We start from the raw sequence: 23,394 nt of genomic DNA on the forward strand, positions 1-23,394 counted from the left end.
CCTTTGGGAGTTTCAGGGGTGAACAGCGTTGCAGGCAAATCCAAAGCATTGAAGTAAATGTGACGGCCTAATTCGACTCGAAACAGCGTCATTTATATTGGGTTTTTATCCTACCTGTTCGCTGTTATTCCCTTTTCTGGAGATGTGGATCACAGAACATTTAGGCTAAAAACATGGTTTAAATTATGCTGTTTCAGGTTGAATTTGAATGCAGGGGCTTACAGACACTTGGATGACATCGCAGGAGCAGCATAGGGACATCTTATGTTTTATTCCTTTTTTTTTTACATTTGACGAAAGTGGTCCCCATTTACTTCCATTGATTTGGCTGCCACACTTTTTACCCCTGAAGTTTTTTTGTGGACTCAAACACATTACCCACCTTTCCATCAACATAGGGGTGGGCACATAATAAGTGCATTTTCAGTTTTGGGTGAACCATCCTTATAATGTTCATATCAGAAGATACCTTCGAGCAGACTGAGGCACACAAAACCAAGAAATTGAGATTGTCTCCATGCACTCCCCTGCCTCACTCTGGCTTTTCCCTCCATGCCATTGTTATCCCACATTTATTTTCCCCTTTGAGGGAGGGTGGGCTGTTGAAGTGTAGCTCACAGCTCCTTGCTTGCCAGTCGCCACAATCAGTTGGTGTTTGGCCAGGCGGTGGTGGAGACTCAGGGGGAGAATCTGCGTCACTCTGACGAGCTCCGTGGAGCCTGTGGAGCCTGTGGAGCCTGTGGAGCGCGTAATCATCCACAGTGGCACGTCCCCGTTATCCGCAGCCTGCACGGAATCACAGCGGGGGGTGTGGGGGTGCATCACGGGAGTCGCACCAACACCTCGGGAAGATGTCTGGCTTCGCTGGGAACGTGGACTGCGAGGATTGTTTATCTCCTGCACATGTGGCCGATAACAGCACGGAGCTGCACCTGCGCCCGTCCACCGCGGAGGAGGACGACGAACTTCTCAGATACATCTGGAGCGAGTACCTGCACCCCAAGCAGTACGAGTGGGTTCTCATCGTGGCTTACATTATCGTGTTCTTCGTTTCGCTCATTGGAAACTCGCTTGGTAAGTTCTCTCCTTGGTGCGTTTCTCTCTCCATCCGTGCGCAATCGCTCCTGCGTAAAAAGACAGAAGCGCACTTTGATTAACTTTTATTTTCTCATGAAAGGGCGGAGTGCTGCAGGGTCAAATTCAATTAAATTCTACATTTATCTAAAACATTGGATTTTTCTTTGATGATGAGTTTTATCGCAGCGGTGCATCTGCTGATACAGAGAGCTCCATGAGGAGAAGTCCCAGAGCGCAGACTGAAACTGTATCACAATGTACCAGCGACTGCTCGTGGGGGTGAGGGTCCATTCACAGATTGACGGAAAGGACTGAGGATCTTTTTCCTTAGTTCCATCCATGTCATTTCCCCCCTCAATTGTATTTTATGTTCATAGTTTTCTGAATCAGCAATATTAAAGAAAATCACTTCAGCAGACTTTCAGGAAAATGTTTAACAGGGTAAAATGTCTACCCTGGAAATGGAAGCACCACCTCAACACCCTGCTCATTTCCCATTTGCAATTGGATCCATCTGGACCTCAGCTCTCAAGGCTTTATGTGTGGATGTTAGTGCTTCAGCTTTTCATCCCTGTAGACCCAGTAACATTAAAGGGATACTTCTCAATTAATTGTGTTTTTCGAAATGAAATGATATGACTGCTAATAAATCCTGTTTTTAAAATCACATTTATTACGATTCTTTATAAAAAAAAATCTACCTTTATGGGTTGAACATGGCTCATACCACCACCTAATGGTTCAAACTGTCTTAAACCATGCAGGGCCAAGGCTTGCATAGAGTCGCCCACCGTCAGACGTCTCATATTTGAAAAATTGAACACCCTCTAATCAACGATGGTCACCACTGGCCACTGCTTGGAATCTGGAAAGCTGCACGCTTTTTCAAATCTATGCTGAAACAAAATCCTGAAACCATCACATTGTCCACCATTCAGAGACGTCCCCTTTTCTCTCCTGCTCCTCAGATGTCTAGGCCCGATGTCTGAGCACCAGGATATATTTGATTTCTTAAATTTTTTTTCATTTTAACATCTGTCCCATGTTAGAAGCGTCATCAACCCCCCCACTTTCTCAAGGTGAATCCAGCAGGGATTCCCTGTTGTGTTCTCACATCGACTTCTCCTGGATTTCTATGTACATTATTCCAGGAGGCTAGGCAGATAAAGTCTGTAGAAACTGCAGAGAGCCTCTGGAGAAAGTATGGATGATCTGTGGAGTTCAGTACATGTCTTAAAGCAGCTATAGAGAAATGAGACAACGCTATCCCTTCACGGCCACGAGCAAAACGTAGGGGGAGATTTGGGACAGGGCAATAGTCTTCTCACTCTCTCATTGACAGAATATGTCCAAATGCCAATATATGCTTAACAATGCATTCAACTAATCTAGTTGCTCTGCTATGTTCACATAGTACAAAGCGCAGGTTCAATAAATATTCCTGGCACAGATGTGCAGCAGACGGAATTGACTTTTGTTGCCAGTGAAATTTGCATATATTTGTCTGACAAAGCCAGGGGATAGAGGTTGAGTGCTGGCACTTTATTTCATCACGCAGGCATTTGTCTATCTTCGCTAAAGTATTAAGGTCAGGCATTGAAAAAAGAAAGGTTGTTTTTAATGTGAGATTTAGCATTTTGAGAATGAATAGGTCAGGTCCTAGTCTGGTCCATCAAATCCAGTCGAGACTAACAGCTGTGAGAGTGTTCGATGTAACCATCAATTTCCCTGCATTAGTCCATTAACATCTGTTTTAGGCTCTCCTCTGAGCAGATGCAGTCTCCAGAACAATTGGCCTCATTCACTAACATGTGCACAGAAATTTTGTACTCATAACTGCGTCCGCAAATTCGCCGGCGGATTCAGGACACGTGTGGACTAATTTTGTTCTCACCTCCTTGCATATGTTTGTGAATCAGAATCATTCTAAGTTGATAGGCATTTGTCTGCCTTTTTCAATTAGTATACCGACACGCCTTCATTTCTCCATATAAGGACATCCTTTAGGTGTATCATGAATTGAGCGGAGTGCTGAACAGAGGAGTTAAAAGTTACTGAGAGACAGCCCCAAAAGGCAAAAAAGAGATGAATTTCACACCAGCAGAAACTGAAATAATTGTGGTGGAGGAGGAAGCCACAAAAGACACACTTTTCTGTAGTGTGTCCTCAGGAGTGAAGCTGTTTAAAAAGAATGAAGCCTGGGCTGCAATTACTGAATTAGCAAATGTCTCATGGGGTTCAGACCCTGGCACAAGTTAAGAAAAATTGGTGTTAGTTTAATTCTCTCGAGTTTGAGAGACACACGTTTGAAACTGCTACACAACAGGAGACGTAACGTGAAGCGCAGTCAGGACATCAGGTTTAAAGTGACCGGAACGATCTGGAGACCTGATCCAACATCCAACATTGATTGATAAATAAATACATGTAGTTATCAGTTGAGAGACAGATGAGCAGACACACACACACTCCTATAGACAGCTGGTTTTTAAAGAGATGAGGATGAAAGGGCATTTAAAGTATATTCTCGCAGTTCAATGTTCTTCTCGACATACAAAGGTACAAAAGAATGTTTCACCCTCTGACTCACTTCAACTTTATTCCTAACACTTCCACATATCTCTTTTCTTTTGTTCTCAAAATGCAAAGTCTCTTCTCATTTCTTCTCTTACGCTTGGCTCTAATACTCAGAGACACAGCTGACAGCTTCTCATTGAAGTTGTCACCTCACATGAAAGGGTGCAAAAAGGAACATTCGGGCTTGCATCTCACCTCCTCTTTATTTGCACTCCAGCTGTTTGCAGCCGCTTCAACTAAAAAGAGAGATGCAACAATTTGATAGAGCCTGAGAACATGGTCTCGATCTTGTACATAACATTGATTACTTCCGATTTTCAATAATTTGATACAAGCACACGACATGAGGCACTGATGCAGTTAATGGTTTTGCTCAACAGGATTTCCACTTCAACAGGACACCCAGGGTTGACTGTGTACAAGGAATTAATTAAGCTTGTAATGAAGTATTTTATATGAGACATCGACTTTTTCTAACAGATCGAATGGACAGCAGTGTGGAGTACTATGGCACCTTATTATGCAAATTGATTTGAGGGTCATTATTAACATGAGTGTGTAGTTAACTCTGCTGTCAATCATTTTCTCTCTAACGTGAACCTCTGGTGGATGTGTATTGAAAAACCTTCCCTCCTCTGGTTTGATAGTGAACATGAACTCATTAGCTTTCAACATTTACAATGAAACCGACAGTTTTAAGATGAATTCTCTTGATCTTTTGAATTTAACCGATCGTGATCGACTTTGATGAAAATTGAAGTTTTACATGGTAATGTCTTTCATCTTACTAATCTAAAAGGAACTTTTTTTGCTGGTATAATGAAGTTTAAGATCTGCACTCACACAGAGATATTCAGAGAAAGAGGCTACGCAGGAAGTTGGATTACAAATGTTCCTAAAAAAATTTTGATAAGAATTAGTTTAGCTGTAAACCAAAACTTTTTTACTGTTTTCTCTGTTGGAAAACATTGTGAGAATACATTTATATAGGAAACCATCTAACAGGCAGAGCACAGCCACAATCAGTTAACGGAACACATCTCTCTCTTCTGTTCCTGATGGAAATTATAGGTGCCCACAGTGCACATGTAACTTTAACTCTGAATACTTTTTTCCATTTACCTTATTGTAGTTAACTGCTCACAACGTGTCCTTATATGCAATCATAAAATGTTATATATGTGATTAAATGTCACTGAGGCCTCGCCCACATTGGAATGACTGTGAAAACCGGCATCAATGGAACTGAGCACAGGAGCATTATGAGCAGTTTTGAGACATATATATAGATATTTTATATGGTGGTTGATTGGAGTAGTCGAGTAGAATTTTCAGTAGGACTCAGTGACAAGAATGTGATAGAGCTGTAGGGACATATTAGAAATGTCAGAACATTGACAGAACAAACAATGTAAATTTGACTGACTACCATCAGCATATATTTGATTCAAATTGGCCACTATCACCTGGTCATGCAATTAATGTCAGTACACTGGGCTCTCAAGCACTTGTCACATACATGTTACTGTTGTCCATTAGAGGGTGTCGTATGAAAGGTGGTCGTTTTGTTCCCTCAGAGTTGCTGCTGGCTCTTTCATACATCTGACAGCAGCATTATTTACACAGCAATGGAGATCTGCTTGAAGATCAACCCACTAATCATGCGAGAACAGCTCTCTCCTACTATTTGATAAATTGACAAACAGATGACAACTGAAACATCCAGTGGAGACAAACAACATGCACTTCTGGTTGGATTGTGTTTGTGGCTGCCTGATCAAATTTGCTCGGCTTTGTCCTGCTGGCATTAGATTTGAATAAGACTCAAGATTGAGAGATCAACAATAGGCAAGACAGAGACAAGGCTTTGAAGATCAAATCGGGGCTAAATCATCTGCTCATATGGAAGCAATAAAGGAAGAAATCTCTTTTAATCCTAGCCTCTCCGTCCAGTAAGCAAATTGTGGACATTGTAGGTAGAAAAACTGATTTATAGAGCCGGGGGTGAGAGTGATGCTAAGTAATTAAGTCAAAAATATGCTACAGGAGATTTGTGTATCAGGAACAACATTTCAAAGCGTCAAATACAAGGATGTTGTTTTACAGCTAGGGGTCGTTGAAATGGTATTTTTTCTTAGTGTGACTTTTTATTTCCTTGAGCTTCAGGATCTCCTCATACTTGCCTGTAAAGTTTTGAGAATGACACAAGTATTGGTTTTCATAAAGTTTGCTGCTTCAGTGTTTTTAGATCTTCTTGTCAGATGTTACTATGGTATGCTGAAGTATAATGACAATAATAATTAAGTGTCAAAGGCTTTTATTGACAATTACATTAAGTTTATGCAAAGAGTCAATATTACCCAAAATGTCAATGTTTTGTTCCCTGAGCCACTTACTGCTTTACTGTTGGCAAGACACAGGACTGACGATAGCGCTCACCTTTTCTTCTCCAGACAAGCTTTTTTCTGGATGCCCTAAACAATCAGTAAGGGGATTCATCAGAGCAAATTACTTTACCCCAGTCCTCAGCAGTCCAATCCCTGTACCTTTTGCAGAATATCAGTCTGTCCCTGATGCTTTTCTTGGAGAGAAGTGGCTTCTTTGCTGCCCTTCTTGACACCAGGCCATCCTCCAAAAGTCTTTGCCTCACTGTGCGTGCACTCACGTGTTTCCTTGCAGGTAACCATGGATAACAGAGGAAGAACAATGATTTCAAGCACCACCCTCCTTTTAAAGCTTTGTCTGCTCTTCTGATCAGCATGACAGAGTGATCTCAAGCCTTGTCCTTGTCAACACTCTCCCCTGCGTTAACAAGAGAATCACTGACATGATGTCAGCTGGTCCTATTGTGGCAGGGCTGAAATTCAGTGGAAATGTTTTTGGGGGGATTAAGTTCATTTTCATGGCAAAGAAGGACTTTGCAAATAATTGCAATTCATCTGATCACTCTTCATAACATTCTGGAGTATATGCAAATTGCCATCATAAAAACTGAGGCAGCATATACCTGTATACCTGCTCAACTCTCTGCCTGGCGCACTTGCATACAGGTCACCTCTTCATTACCAGCTCAGCTCCACCAGTCTCCACCTCCATTCACTCCCCTGCCTCGGGTTTGCTCAACCGCTCATTCCCCTCCTGACTAGCCAGTCATAGCTGCTGTGAATTCAAAGTGAAGAATTTTAGGTTGTTTTTAATGGCACATTCAATCCAACGACCCATTATACATTATTCATTGCGGGAGCAATGATTTCAGCCCCTTGTTAGACCTCTTGGGATAGCAAACCTAGAAGCTGTGCAGACACTGTGACTCTAAACATATGACTTTAGAATCTCAGAGAATATTTTCCCGATCAATTTACAATTTTCTATGACTGTCAAAAATAGTTTGTCCTACAATACTACCTTCAATATATATATAAATATTTATCTATTTGGCCTAAGTTTGTTTTCTGTTCCCAAAATACTTTAGAGGAAGACAAAAAATACTTTTCTTTTGTATCCTGAGTGATAAGTCACGCCCTAAGTGAATGTGAAAAATTAGGATTTGTGTAGTCGTCTGTACAAACACTTTCAGCACGAGTTCACCTGGGACTTTATACAATCTTCTGCAGGATAAACCCAAGAGATAAAGCGTCAAGTGATGTTTTGTAGAACATAATTTAATCTTAAGTATCACAACTAAGTACAGGCAGATGGAGCTGTTAAGTAAAGGCACATTTAGATGTCAATGCAGAAGTCATTTATATGTGAAAACGTGACTCTTTTTTCCAGCCTGTAGACCAAAGTAAGGCGTCACATATACACACAAATATAAAAAAAGCATTCCTGAGTGAATACTTTAGTTCACCAGCTGGCAGTGGCACCCACAGCATCATCCTTCTCATTCTTAAGTCTGAGTGAAAGTTGAATTTTGGTGGCTGTGATGCTTTTGCCTGCATTAATGCAGATCCTGTCATCCAAAGAGGGTTTATCTACGACTCTTTCATGTGTGGCTCTGCGTCTACGAGATAAGGATTGGTCTATATGTATTTCTGTGTTTTCATGCCTACAGTATCTGTAGCATCGTGGGGGGGGGGGGGGGGGGGCAGGGCATAATGGAGACAATGACACACACAGTAGGTCGCATATGTAAATGTGTGTCTGACTTAAGCAAACTACTGTTACTGTAGATGAACAATAGAAGAAAAAACATCATGCATATCCCATTCTTCTGTGTGCAAAATCATTAAAGTGATACGCTTAAATATGTTTGAGCTGTTTATGGAATTGTATGACCGTACTGTGATAAAATATATTAATGGTGCTTTAAATATCACATTAATTTACAAAAATAAATATATAAATAAAAAACGTCTCATTCCACCAGCCAGTGCTTCAAACCGTCTTGGACCCTGCAAAGCCACTCCTTACAGATGAGTCAAACCTTTGGGACATCTTAAAGTCATGTAATTTACATAAAAAATAACGCCATCTAACCAAATGTCAACAGGTTCATTATCAGACTTGTGAAATGGTGTTTACTGGTATAAGACCAGGACACAGATCGTCAATAGTCTAGTGTTACCTTTGGCACTTCCATACAACACACACTCTCTTATACCTCTTTTACACTTGTGTACTTTTTTCCCTGGTGGGTGAAGATCAACGTCACCCAACACCGACAGCTCTCCCACCTCGCCGTCTTGTCAAATTAGCTTGTTCGTGAGGAAGTCATGCTTCCATCCCTACCGATCAGAGTCTATATAAACCTAAGTATACTGCAGAGTCAATTGACCTGGGAATAAATGTGGATCGAATCCAATTCTATTGCAGACAAAATCGAGATTAAGTGAGACATGCGACTGCAGCACAACACAGACACCTGGATAATGGACATTATTATTCATGGTTATTGCATGGCTTTAAAACTTATTCAAATATTCACCAACATTAGCTCCTGGCATAGGCGAAATAGGCGGTTGCCTAGGGCCCAAAATGCCGATAGGGCGGCACAAGAGACTGAATTATCATGACGTGACACATGCAATATAAACCAATACATTCACATCACAACATCATCTTCTAAACCCGGGGACGCACCGGAGATAGAAGCGCCGCGAAAGCTGTCCGCCTCCTTTCCGCGCCCATGTTAAATAATTGGGCTGTTTGCACCGGCAGTGCCGAGGCCGGCTCGCGATCTGCAGCGAGGGTTTCGGGGTCTGTTCTATGTTTTTTTCGCTCGTCGCGAGCAAATCGGGCCGGAACACACTGAAAATTTATATATTTTAAACGATATAAGTGATATATTATATACATGATTAAATATACATCCCATACTGTCGATTTCTCCGCTGTTCTCCTGGAGTTTCATTTCCCTGATTATTGCCGCCAAACATGAAATTTCCCCATCTTCAATAATGTACTTAATCCACACATTTGTCAGTTGTGTGTGTGTGTGTGTGTGTGTGTGGGGGGGGGGGTGTTAGACTGTGGTAAGAGTCGAAGATGAGTCAAAAAAGGATTAAATTATCAGGGGCACGATTCAGAAAGCGCAGCAAAGTAGAGGAGGAGAAGAAAGAACAATATAGAGGTAGAATCACCCGATTGTGGACATCATTTATGTTTATTTTTGTCGACATGACATGATGTGCTGTCAGTACAGCTGATTTCAGACTTTTTATATTTTTATTATATATTTTTTTTATTTTTTATATTTTACAATTTGGTCTGCCTGTGTGTGCATCTGTATACAGTCCAAAAGTTATTGGGGATGCATGACAATTTACGTGTGTATGTTGGGGGGGCGCCATTATGAAATCCCGCCTAGGGCGCCAACATTGCCAGGGCCGGCCCTGCCCACACCCTCTATTGCACTTGCATTGCCTTAGCTCTGAAAGTTCTGGCTTCAGGTGTTACCCCGCTGATGGGGATCGGGACCACCATGGTTCACAGCACTACTTCCTACTGGATTGTGGAGGAGAAAAGCCCCACGGATTCTGTGTCGGCCTTGTTATGGCCTGAAAATGCCATGACATTGGCACTCACACATCCAGCCCTGCCTACTTCGCCCTTTTTACATATTGTTTCTCATTCGATTAATTGCAGATGCACTGATAAAACATGTCGTTGTTGTAACTTATTCATATTCACAGAGCTGATCAATCAGATGTGGCTCATAGTTAAAGTTCCAGTCTAATTTGTTCGTGAAGCTTAAACCCACTGCAGGTCCACAGTCTCTGTATTGTTACCATAAGACTTCAGGGCTTAAAAAAAGCAAACACAAGAAAACTCTGTATTTACGTAAGTCTGAAACAAAAGAGCTGAAACAAAGAACGGCAAAAAATAAAAAAAGCCCAAATCTGACACAAGTTCAATGGATGTTTTTACTTTTGTTGCATGGTAACAAATAATCTCAGGACTGCATTTACAGTTGGTTTCTGATTGACATCTCCGACTCTCCCGTTCCAGCTTTTGAGGCAGTCAGACGCTCAGCTTTTTCACCTGGACTGATATTTGTATGTATTTGATGATGCAATAATGACGTAAGTCATGAGTTCCCTACTCGAGCAGAGCGAGCCGAGCCAATTAGATTCCATTGCAAGATCGACCCAAGTTCTTGACCTCAGACAGATTTCACTGTAAGTGATGTGTACAAATTACAAGCCTCTCCAGCATTTAGCGAATTCATGGTAGGATAAGTGTTGATGTAATAAATAAAATAAGCGGTTAAATTCCATTTAGCTTGATCAGTTATTGTCTAAATGTCAGATGTGATAAAGAACAATTTGCATCCAGTTTTTGAGGAGGTGGTGCAACTGACCTTTCATTAGGGACATACGGAGTGTTCATGCTCTTTCCTTTGAAACTGTGGGTGCAATATAAAACAATAATGTAACATAGGTGCTGCTGTGGCCCTGGGTTCAGTTCCGACCCGGTTATTGCCACACATCTATCAATAATTGCCAAAAATACCTCCAAAATATTGTTAAAACGAAAATAATAATAATAATGTGTTTGATAAATATTTATATAAATTAAAAACACTGCAAATGCTAACCATCAATTATTTTTTCTTTCCTATTAATATATATATATATAAAGATGGAGAAGTAAATATCATAAACCCCACCACATGTTAGGGGACGAGACACGGACCAGACTTCGAAAAAAAGTCAATGACTTGTTTTTATGCTTTCATTTCCTGAAGATGGTCTCCGTCCTTGTTTGTAGTTCTGATCACATTGATCTTTGTTCAAGTGCAGATTTTTCTAGTTGGGTTAAAATGAGATATTTGATGCTATATAAACAGGGTGTAGTGTCATGATTGACAGCTGATACTTACTTGTGATTGGTTGAGCACGTTTATCAAGGGGACTTTGATACCACTCCACCATCCCACACCACTCCTGCACAGACTCTACCTCCAAATGTGCACAATGCTAGCATTTGTATCCAGGAAATTTGGAAAAGTGGGAGGAATGGGAAACGCGTTGTCTGTTTCTTAATTAAGTTTGATGGAAACCAGAAAGTGGGCTCCAAACAGAGACCGGCTTAATGTCGATGTGAGCTGGCTGGGTGTCGTCTCTAAGGAAAAAAATTACATCCACTAAGAGAGTTGTTTACACTTCAGACTAATGAACACACTGGTGAAGTAGCTGAATACAAATGGGAAAGGTTGTGTATGGTCCCTGTGGGTGCTGGAATTGTCGAGAGATACTTAGCAACTGAAGTAAGCGCAGAGGGCTTCTTCTCTCCAGCTCTTAAACACCTGGGATCCAAACCAGTCTGCGCACTCTGCCTCGTTTCAAACCATTATACAGTATGTAGACGTGATTTCCATTCATGCCCGCCCTGGCTATCTCAGTCCTGCAGCCACCTGCAGGTGATTCATTTCATCCTTTCACTCTTTTACAGAATAAATCTGGATTCAGGTGGGTACATAAGAAATGACTCATCATTTCCCCTTCGTAGAAATCTTCACCAGTGTTCAAAACATTGGAATAAGCAAAAAGTTTTACTGCCAGCAGACGACTTTTTGGTTGAATTTGAAGTTGAAACAGTTAAAAGAATGTGAGGCAAGTGTGAACATCATCATTCCGGATGAAAACTTTTATTTTCCACAGGGAAGTCAGCATTTTATTGTCTCCTGCGAATAAATCATTAAAAGGGAAAAATTCATATCAGCTCTTTTTTCGGAGACAGATACATTTTTCAGTGTCAGAATTAACAACTTGTTTCACCAACTGTACTAATTCTGTCCTTTCATACACTGCAGCCCAGGTTACACCATGTGGGGGTTACTGGTGCATTTCAAACCATGTAACACACTGCAACAACTGTGTCCCAGTTACATGCTGTGACTGTAGATGATGCACACATTTGTGTGTGCAGTTAGTGAACAAAAAAGTAATGGATTCCATGAAATGACACAACCCAGCTCTATTTTCATTTCGTAAACTGAACAAAGAAAAAGCCGGCTGGATATTGTTGTATGCACCTAGGAAGCAACATAAACACATTCATACAATTTAGACCAATTTACTTGTTGTGCACACACGCACAATGAGAGATTATTACAAACTTATTACTTCCACAAAGGAGGTTACGGTTTCCTCTGCAGTTTGTATTTATAGCAGGATTACGCAACACTACTACTGGATGGATTACGATTAACTTTGGTGGGAGGATGTCGTCTGGGTTAATACTTTCTTTATCATCGTTAGATATGGCATTTTTCAACATGTCATTGGTTTCAGTAATTCATGGCTTTGATTACACAATTCAGGCATATTTTGGGAGACTGATATTTACGATAAATATTTCCCTGTATATATAGTCTTGCTGTTTTTGATTGTGCACCATTTTCAGTTTGTTTTGCAGTGTGGAAGAACCGGCACATGCGCACCGTGACCAACTATTTCATTGTGAATCTCTCCTTCGCCGATGTCTTGGTCACCATCATCTGCCTGCCTGCCAGTCTCGTGGTGGACATCACAGAGACGTGGTTCTTTGGAAACACTCTCTGCAAAGTTGTGCCTTATCTGCAGGTAAGATATCAACCCCCGGCATCTTTTCCACCAGGGATATTTGAAAATCTCCAGCACATATAAACCACTGCACTTGTGAACCTTTCTATAATTTACATTTTTCAGAGGGTGAAAGAAACACTTTTTTCATATCCCGTGAGCTGTGCACAGAGTAAAACCTTTGATGGTATCCCTCGATTATTTAACACCTTGGGCAAGACTTTCACCGCCACAATTTTTTAAAATATATATTCTTCCTACAACCTCCCCTCCTACAGCTGCTGAGAGAAAATCCACCTATTCATATGACACTGTTGACCACATTGGTTTATACCTCCTCACTGAGTGAATGGAAATCCTACACCATCCCAAACAAAGCCTATAGACCAACAATTCCTACTATATTCTATACACAGACACAATATATGTCAAAGTGAATTTGACATCAACCTTGGTTCTGAAAACATCTGATGTACACAGGCTATTCTGAAGGGCTATAAATCCAACTAGATTACATGAACTGAATTTATTCCAAACAAATCAATGTTTGAATTCTTATGCTCTGCCGGCTGCTGGCTCACCTCTCTTATCACAACTTAGGGCACAGGATTATAAATCAATTTGAACTTTATCTTCATGGTCACGTTCACCCCATTATCTGCTCTGTGCTTTGCTGCAGCTCTGTAACTAATCAATATTCGCTGCTTTATGAAGCCAGAGACAGTTCGAGCAACATTTTATGTGACATTTTGGTTGTATTTCCATGCCCCAGTGCTGTATTGCCTCGTCAACCTCAAGAACTTAGCCGTCAGTTATCTCCAGTACAGTATTAGATTGTAAAGCCAATGGCAATAGGATTCCTAAAAGAAAAAATAAATAATCAGAGGAGATTTGTTAGTAAAGCACAAATTTAGTCCAGGGTCCAAAGTGAGTGAGTAAACAAGATGGACTGTCTCATAATAGCAAAACATTCAGTGGCTAAACATTTAAATTCACATAACAGATGGTTCCAATTATCTTAAAAAACTGCTTTTTCTAGTACTGTTTCTAGTTAAAGGTTCAGTGGGTAGGACTTAGGGACATCTAGTGGTGAAGTTTCTACGTTTGACTGTACAACTGTTCGACTTATATTAAGGACTTCTCAAAGTTGAACATAAAGAGTCCATTCAGGAGCCTTTGTGACTGTAGTCTGACTTTAAAACCTGAGCCTTAAGGTGAAGACATTTTCAACTAGTTAAGTAGATTTTTAATCTGTTTTATTTGTGACTTTCTTATGAACTTGATTTGCCAATTTTATTTCAGAAAAAGATTAGTAATTGGTGCAGTATTGCACAAATATTTCATAGTCAACACTAAATTCAGTATGTGTATGCTAATGTATGTGTCCATTACCTTTTATCTATATATTTTATAATCCAATATAGTTGTTTAGGGAAGATATGGTTAAGAACATGCATAAACCTTTTCTGTTGGTTGACATTTAGGATCTTCAGGTGTCTTTGTCATGAGCCAGCTTGGCGCTCTTCACTATTATGCACCCTCCTCTACAGCTCTTTGCGTGGCAACTGAGCAGAAAAAGAAAGTCACAAACTGAATAATAGAGCAAAGACTGGCATTCACTAAAGAAATTGAGCCCTCTGTTCCCAAGGAAAAGTTCCCCTCTTTAGATCTCAAATTCTTGAAATTGCAGGTTTTATCCAACTGTCTCTCCATTCCATTTAATGACACAAAACAAACAATGCATTTTCTAACTTCATTACCTTTTCTATGTCACTAAGCCCACATGCATTGGTGCTGATGTAGTGAAGGGATGAAACAAGTCAACAAATGAATAAGTTATGTCAAAAAGCAATGTGCTGCAGTTCTCGGCAGGATTGTGTGTGTGTGTTTGTGTGTGTGTGGTTGTGTGTTAAAATGAACTCAGGGCCCCCCGTATTGATAATGTGACATGACACACAGTGCAATAGGGAATCTCACTGATGGTTTTTTTGTGGCACAGGGGAATCCAGCTTATCAAACAGCTACTTGGATTGGTTCATTGTTAGTTTTAGTCTTTTCATGCCATTTGTTGCCTGTGAAAAGAATTGTGCTTTTATTCCTGCCACCATAATAAAAGATCACAGTATGACTTCAGACTAACTGAAGTGAAGTGTCTCTTTTGTTATATCTTAAATGGTGATGTGTGTATGAACCTGCAGAATAGGTCAATCTTCTATGGTTGCATGGTTTTAAGTGTCTTACCAGATTTTTCTCCACCACATCACGTTCAAAATATCTGTCAATGGGCTAATGATTTTCTGTCAGGCAGAGAACATTCATCTGAGGACTTGACCTTTTTCCACCTACAGGGCAATTTCACCCCCTCATTTAGGCCTTTTAAATAAAGGGGAATACTCAGCAAACGTGATTTAGTACACCACAGGCATCCTTAAGCCAAGCATTTCAAAGTGATATAGCTGAGATGTTATTACCCAAAGGAAGGGACCCTACAAGAATCTCCCCCCCCCACACACACACACACAATCTAAAATGCAGTGAAATTCCTGGAGATAAGCATGTGCAACATGCTGGAGCTGGATAAGAGCATCTTCGACACAGGAAGAGTCTAAGGAATCAAGGTGCTCCATTCACAGATTCACGATTGAAATCTTCTGCAAAGTCTCCATTTGAGCAAGGCAATTACAGAGGTGACAGCAGACCGGCTGTCCATCAAGGTAACAGGGAAGAGAGCAGAGAGGCTGGTTGCTGAGCGCACACCGTCATTCCAGCTGAACCGTGATCAAATGCACTCAGACTCACACTTATCTGGGACTCTACAGGGCCTGGTGGATTTCAGTGATTGCTATTTGGTCATTATTATTCTGTAGCACTGGACAAACGCTGTGCCTGACCTCCTAAGCGGTTTAGTCACATACTGTGAAAACCAGTGCAACCAATGTGTTTTGGTGAATATGAATCATTCTGATTGGCCTTGTAAGTTAAAAATAAATGTCAATGGTCAAGGGCAGATAAGTCTACAGGATAAGCTCCCTTGAATAATGCATTGTGGAACTGTGCATGGCTTCATTGTGATTCCCCCCCCGCCCCCCCAAATAGTTGGACTGTATAATTGGCAATTATTTCCTTTTTTCCAGACCATCTCTGTTTCTGTGTCAGTCCTAACGCTGAGTTGCATAGCACAGGACCGTTGGTACGCTATCTGCCACCCACTGATGTTCAAGAGCACCGCCAAGAGGGCTCGCAAGAGTATCGTGATTATCTGGGTTGTGTCATGCATCATCATGATCCCGCAGGCTATTGTGATGGAGTGCAGCAGCTTGCTGCCTGAACTCACAAACAAGACCAGCCTGTTCACGGTGTGTGATGAACATTGGAGAGGTAAGTATTCACAAATCCTGCTACAAATTAAACTTAGACCATACTTCTCTGCCTCCTTCAGAGATACAACCCTCAGGAGACCATTAGTCATTCTTTGCGCTGAAATGCTTGTACACATCTGATGCCATTTAGCTGGCGGCTGATATTAAAATGATGGCAGCGGGACCTTTTCATTGGGCTGATAAGGCCTAATAGAGGAGAATAAATGACATTCTGATAAGAAAGAGAGAGAGTGCCAGTGGGATAAAATACCTCAGAGAAGGAGAACCTTGCAAAGAGAAAAAGCTTTTCAACCTCTTGCTTTCTTTTAGTTTTAGTATTCGAGGCAGGATTTCCAGTGAATACCTCTGAAAAATAGATTTGTTTAGAAACACAATGGCGGCAAAGGTCAGTGAACAAAATACCATAAAATTGCAACTGCCCAGTTTAAAATATATCTGAGTTTCTCCACAGACAATAGAGGTGAGATAATCATGGCAGTGATGGAAGATGTTATTTATCAAGAGCTTTCCTGCAATTTTTTACCAAACTCAAAGAGCAACAAAGCTGATGCTAAAATATGCTACATTTCAGATATCATTCAATATCATTGCTAGAAAGTGAATTGTACCTGTGACTCGGAAAATTATCACACGACTCACTGCTATCGCTAAATATCCAATAAAGATGTCAAACTATATCATGTGTATAAATGTGAAGAATAAACAACATGGCCGACACACACTTGTGCTGTAGACTAACACCACCACATTCAACAAAAGTCAACGCACAAACACTCTCCCAACACCCTGAGCCTGTTTGCAGACGACATGAGAACTGTAGCAGTGACATACCTGAGAAGTGAACACCTGAGGGACGACTAGTGTTTGTTTCCAAGTACAGATCTGAGGCTAGTGGACTTCTTCTTGTGGGTTTAATGGTGGTTAGAAAAACTAGTTTACAGGTGCATTACGGCCCCTACTGGAGTGGAGTGTGGATTAGAGAAAAGGAAAACCCATACAAACAAAATAATGAAATTGTCTCTGTTATAAGTAATAAGTGTTTTCTTACTAATAATGTACAATTTTTAATGGTTTGAATGGTTTTACAGCACAATACGGTTAAAAACGCTTTGAATCGTTTTCCCATTTAAAACCTTAATTTAAGTTTGTTTTTCAATTTAGACAATTAATTTACCATCTAAACTAAAAGAGGGCTCTGCTTACTTGTTGCTTTTCCTAATGCAATTAATATCATCCCGACATTGAGTCAAGTCAAAAAATGTCCTGGCTTTTCTCTAATATTAGTGTTGCGGATTCAAAAGGTCAAGGTTCAAAGTCCATAAACACAGAGTCTCACAACTTATTCATAGCCCGGTCTCAAACAGTTAAGAAGAGTCTTTTCACATGCTTTTGATTGGCATGCATCAATTCTTATGATTTATTCAATTTATGCAAATTGTCAGTGGCAACAGTTTAGGTTCATGCTGAGGTCCATACAGGCAGGGGGCTGGACATCATATTGAAACTAGCATTACATTAGCCAGATAATATCATATTTACCAGACTCCTTGGTTATTCCTCATCCTCAAATTCCAAACTACAACAACAAAGACATAGTTGTTTTCTTACCCCAGTGCCACAAGCCTAAAATATTCACCCTGCCACTAAATGTAAATGTATATGTGTGGGGAACAGGCGTAGCAGTATCTTCATGAGAGATCGTGCAGATTTCTTTTCAAACTGATTATAACACTGATTTCCTTATTTCCCAACAGCTGAGATCTACCCGAAGGTGTATCACACCTGTTTCTTCATTGTCACCTACTTTGCACCATTATGTCTCATGGTCCTGGCGTATATCCAGATATGTCACAAGCTGTGGTGTCAACAGGTGTGTTTTTCCACCGATTTATGTCATGCATCAGACGTGTTTAAACCATAGTTTTAAACCTAATCCTCACCCTGAACTGAAGTTCCTCTGGGGTGTTTACAGTTGCTTAATGTATGCGCATGTTTTACCAACAGATTCCCGGGAGCACATCAGTGATGCAGAGGAAGTGGCGGTCCATCCAGTGCTCGGCCCCGGTGCCGGGCCCTGGAGAGCCTGTCAGGGTCAGAACCAGCACGGTGTGCGCGGAGATTAAACAGGTCAGAGCTCGACGCAAGACAGCTCGGATGCTGATGGTGGTGCTGTTTGTTTTCGCCCTGTGCTACCTGCCCATCAGCGTGCTCAATGTCATGAAAAGGTAATAATCTCCCAGGCACTGCTGCTTCAGGGATCAGAAGCGATGGGGGTTTGGAGAGACCAGCGCTAGATGTCTTCTGTTTTCATTAGAGCCCCCCTTAGAGTCATGTATATTGAAAGTGCTGAATCCTTCATTTTTGCATGGCTGAATTTGATATAAACTAATTCATATTGTAATATTAAAGGAGAAACTAAGCTGCCCATCTTTATACCTGCAGAGTCTTTGGGACTTTCAAGACCACCAATGACCGAGAGACGGTGTACGCGTGGTTCACGCTCTCACACTGGCTCATCTATGCTAATAGTGCAGCAAATCCCATCATCTACAATTTCCTCAGCGGTAAGTTCATAACCATCCTCATCACTCACACCAGTTGTATGAGCTCATTCTGTCTTCCAGTGCACAGACACTGCTTTAAACTCCTCATCTGATTGTATGTTTTTGTAGATGGATTTCACATTTTAATAAAGATACAATTAGATCTTTATGGCTTTAATACGGATAATCGTCATGGTCCCTCAAAGTGTTTTACAGCACAGATCACATTCAGACCTTCATTCAGCTCTTTTCACACGTAGCACATTGTCGATCACTCACACGCCCTCCTCACATTGCCAGTACAGCTCTTGAGGGCAATTTGGGCTTCAGTGTCCTGCACAAGGACACTTTGAAAGAGCCGAGAATCAAACGACCATAAAAAACCCTGGAGTGGACCTGACGACCCACTCAACCTCCTGAGCCGCAGGCATGCACTATTATCACTGTTATCGTGTGGCAAAGTAAAGCATCAATGAGATATTACATATTTATAATGAATCCAATCTTAACTTTACTTTCTAATCAATGCCTATGAAAGTTAAAATGCTGTTTTCATATATACATGGATAATTGACTCTTGGTTATTCTCTTTTCCTCAGGGAAGTTCCGTGGGGAGTTCAAAGCAGCGTTTTCTTGCCACTGTTATGGCCAAGACCAAAATCCAACACAGAGGATACGGACCAGAACGAGCACAGACAGCCGGAAATCTCTGTCCACTCAAGTCAACAACATGGACAGTGTGTCACGCATTTCAGATCAAATAGTGTAGTCTAATTATCCGGGTGTTAACCTCAAGGTGAAGAACTCTCTGAAAAGACAAGAATCAGTGTCTCTTAACGGTTAATTTCATGCTTTATGGAAACTGGAATCTCTCATTTCTTGAACATGATCAGGTATAAAGGACATTGTAGTTCACATGAACTTTCAATTTATTATCAAAAACATTTATTATTCATTTTGACGTTATACATGATATACAGCTAACTGACGTGACTTTGGGCACACAAATATTTTTGTAAATGTATTTATTTTGTATTTATTATGTTATAGTTAGTTCAGTGGATTTTCTGTGGCACAGAGCTGCTGATTAACTGTGCAGGCTCGTCTTTGTCTTTATTGTTTTAGTTCGTTCAGTCGCCAGAATCAGTGTCGCAGATCAGGCGATTATGGTTATTTGCGACAACAGAAGAGCAGGTGTTTTAGAGGGTCAGTGTAATTTTCCTCCTTAATGAGCACACGTCCATCTTCAGTTTCCATTGTAAATGTCCATAAAGCCGCATTAATGATATGTAAATGATGCCAGAATGTCAATCATCATGAATATCAATGAAATCATAGAATTTATTATATTTTTAATTCAGTCAATTCCAGGTCAGCAACATTTGTTTGCATGAGGCCTGTAAATGATATTTAAATATTTCAACTGCAAATTGCGTATCTTCAACTGAGAGTACTTTTTATTTATTATTTATATTTGGCATTTAGTGAACGTACCTCAAGCTTCTTTGTTTAATCAAGGGACTCTGCCAAAAATAATAATTTCTTCTTCTTCTTCTTCTTCTTCTTCTTCTTCTTCTTCTTCTTCTTCTTCTTCTTCTTCTTCTTCTTCTTCTTCTTCTTCTTCTTCTTCTTCTTCTTCTTCTTCTTCTTCTTCTTCTTCTTCTTCTTCTTCTTGTGAAAAGAAGAAATAAAAGCACATACACTTTAGTATATTTTATTACAGAATAATATATTGATCCCATGAATCTTTTTGAATGTATTTGCAGGTATCTATCCTGCATATGCAATATTGAGCAAACTCAGAATTAAAGTTGGCTAAAAGTTCAGGTTTTTAACATAATTTGAGCGATGCACCTGAGCAATGGGAATAAAAGAAACAGGAGTTTAAATAATCATGTGAATGATCTGTATACAAATATGACTTTTGCTGAATTTAATTAATCCTATAACAGCAAACTGTACTTGCATGTCTGACGTTTTTGACGACCTCTTGATTCTTGGATTCGGGATCTTTGAAAATCAAAGATATCTTATAAAATGCTCTTTTCCAACATACAGTGTCCTTCATTAACAAAGCCATGCAATGCATTGGCATTTACTTACATTTTTCAACAGTTTAACAAACACAAATTTTCTTATCAAGCTGAAGTCTATATCAACATATTGCATAAAGATATTTGTCATTCTTTTTTAAATGTATTGTTTATTTAACTGTGGTTTTTTTTGCCATGAGATTGACGTCTGTTCTCCTTTTGTTTATTTGAGTATTTTTACTTCAGCTTGCACCATGATTCATATTTGCTGCTTTGAATGTGCTCAACAAATGAATGGACTTGATTTGAGCATTTTACCATATGAGAGTCACCATGTGTTGATTCACAGTGAAGTGAGTGGGTTTTAAACAAGCATATTAATTAGCCTTCAGCTTACTTCTGATATTACGCAGTTTAATGCCATTTTGAACGTTTAAGCTTCATGTTTTTCTACATAATAGTATAATTCTAGTTAATTATGCTGTTCTGAGAAAACATGATTTGCTCGGAACGGATGACAATAAAGAGAATTTGCATTTTTTTTTTTATTACGTTGGAACCCAGACTTCAAAGGGCGCAACTTCTGAAGTTGTGCTTCATGTGGATTAGTTTAAATAAGTAACTGTACCTCATTTTATTTATTTATTTATTAGTAATGGGCCACATTTAATATGGAATTGTGAAATGTGACATTACAAAACAAAGACTAGCTTAAAAAAGGTCCCATTTAATTCGGATCATTTTAAACTGTGAAACTGAACATTTTTAAGCTGTGAAATACGTCAGATCTCACATCGTGTGTAAAATCATCTGTGATCTGTAAACAAAACAAAATGCTGCTTTCAAATGCTTTAAAACAGCAGTGAAGAGCTGTCGTGACATGTCTGCTCATTGTGTTGTGATGCATTTGTTCCATCCAATGTGCATAAATGGAGCACACACTGTAGCTGCAGAGATTGATTTTGTATTTAATGATCATTTATAAGTATAATTTAACTTTGTCGTCAATGGTTTGTCAACATTTTGTGAAACCTCAATGTATTTATTTTTGTTCTTTTGCATTTGTTCCTGAAAGCGGCCAATGCTTTTTTTGTTTGTCAAATGCAGTTTAAAAAGAAGTTAGAATCCTGTGTTACAAGAAAAGTGTATTTCTGAGTTTCTTTTTTAAACACTGTGATAATGGTAATTTAATAAATGGAGTCAGTTTTAGTTTTGTATCATTAGCTTAACAGAAGGAAGATACATTTTCAGCACAACCAACATTCAATTTTGTATTTTTGCGATTGGACAAAAGTTTCACACAATCAATGGCTGTGGGGTTTTAGTGAGCTTAGAAATCCTGTGAAGCTCAAACTGAACTAACAAAAAAAGCCAGGATGATGAAAATCTTCTGAATTTCTGTGATATTCAATAGAGTGATTTATTTATTTGGGAAAACACTTTTTGATCTTAACCATCCATTCATGTGTCCTTGACTCCACCTTTTTCGGACTCAGTGTTTCTGTTCTATTGTGAGCTGTCGATTGTTTAGTCGTGAGTTTATTCCTCATGTCTGTATTCCTTCAAATCAATAAAAAAAGATCTGCCTATATTGTTATCTCTCATCTGCGAGCTGCATAAAGCCACACATTCAGTTCAGTAACAATAAAAAAAATGGGCCTGCGAAGGTAGATAAATATATTACTGCTCATGACTAAGCAAACATCTTCACCTGCTTCCTGCTCACTCTACCAGAGTTCGGTGCTCAGCAGGTCAAGATGGCGTAGTGAGCTTTGTCTTGGTGAACAGCTGCAATCTGTGTCTAGAGGCAGCTGAAACTAAACAGGCACATTGTCAATCAGGAAAGAAAATTAAGACAATGAGCTGATAGACATCAAATTGGGAAACTGCAGAGTAGCAGCAAAGCAGGCTATTGCCTGGGGCCTTGAGCAGAGATGGGACTCCTGAGAATTTCTGATTCCGTTAGTCCACACCAACAAATACTCAACCATTTAATTGTACAGGAGATAAGCCCATGCCACAAGCTTTCTGCAGAAAAAACGTAATAGTTTCAGTGGTTTGGTTGAAGACATGAGTATCTAAATATTTGTGTGACGTGTCTAAGATGGTGGTCAGGGTATGCACTTCAACTTCTTAAACTTAGAATAATAATTCTAAGTTTGCCTGGGGCCCCCAAAGTCCCTTAATTGTAGGTTTGTCCCTTCAAATGAACCCTTCCATATACATGTAGCCAGTATATGGTCCAGCTTTATGATCGGATGAACACTGATTATAACTGTGAAAATATTTGAAATAAAACATTTCATACCTCTGTACTGCTACTGTGGTGACAGCAAAGTGTCCAGACGGTGTAATTGACGGCCTTTTTAGTCAAATTTGAATGTTGGAGGCGACTGGACACTTCTCCCACCCCTCCATCGTCATAGTGCTGAGTAGATAATTTAATTCTAAAGCCATCAGCAAAAAAAAAAATGTTGTTTGTACCTACCTGTAAAGAAAAACAGAGTGACTGATATCATTAGACATTAGAAAAAGCAAAGCGCGATAATGTTGGTAGAAAATATTTGTTTGTGCTGTTCTTTCAGGTCTGTTGTGTTTGTGAACCGGCTGTGTGTGTCATCTCATTACACTGAGCAGCGCAGAGCCTCCAGTAGATGTGTTACATCCTGTTGACTCTGGGTGGTGTGTCCCAGCTTTCATGTACCAACGCAGACGAGAGGCACAGACCGGCTGCAGGAGGGCGCCAGTGTCAAGTCACATCTTCACAGCAGCTATC

General features: G+C 40.0%; 1 protein-coding gene across 1 annotated transcript; it reads left to right on the top strand.

Annotated features, from left to right (window-relative positions):
* Positions 1-851: 851 nt before the first annotated feature.
* Positions 852-19,354, top strand: hcrtr2 (hypocretin (orexin) receptor 2). Its single transcript, XM_061086745.1, has 7 exons — positions 852-1,074; positions 12,505-12,683; positions 15,797-16,040; positions 17,797-17,912; positions 18,047-18,267; positions 18,485-18,606; positions 19,185-19,354. The coding sequence occupies exons 1-7, from the start codon at positions 852-854 to the stop codon at positions 19,352-19,354; spliced, it is 1,275 nt and encodes a 424-aa protein (XP_060942728.1).
* Positions 19,355-23,394: the final 4,040 nt, after the last annotated feature.

The sequence above is a fragment of the Limanda limanda genome, chromosome 15 (assembly GCF_963576545.1).
Source record: "Limanda limanda chromosome 15, fLimLim1.1, whole genome shotgun sequence".
NCBI lineage: Eukaryota > Metazoa > Chordata > Actinopteri > Pleuronectiformes > Pleuronectidae > Limanda > Limanda limanda.

What these genes read in the sequence shown, in the direction of transcription:
- hcrtr2 (XM_061086745.1), top strand. Translation starts at nt 852, where the DNA reads ATGTCTGGCTTCGCTGGGAACGTGGACTGCGAGGATTGTTTATCTCCT. An exon ending in GCTCATTGGAAACTCGCTTG is followed by an intron (nt 1,075 to 12,504) that starts GTAAGTTCTCTC and finishes CACCATTTTCAG; the next exon opens with TTTGTTTTGCAGTGTGGAAG. An exon ending in ACAAGCTGTGGTGTCAACAG is followed by an intron (nt 17,913 to 18,046) that starts GTGTGTTTTTCC and finishes TTTTACCAACAG; the next exon opens with ATTCCCGGGAGCACATCAGT.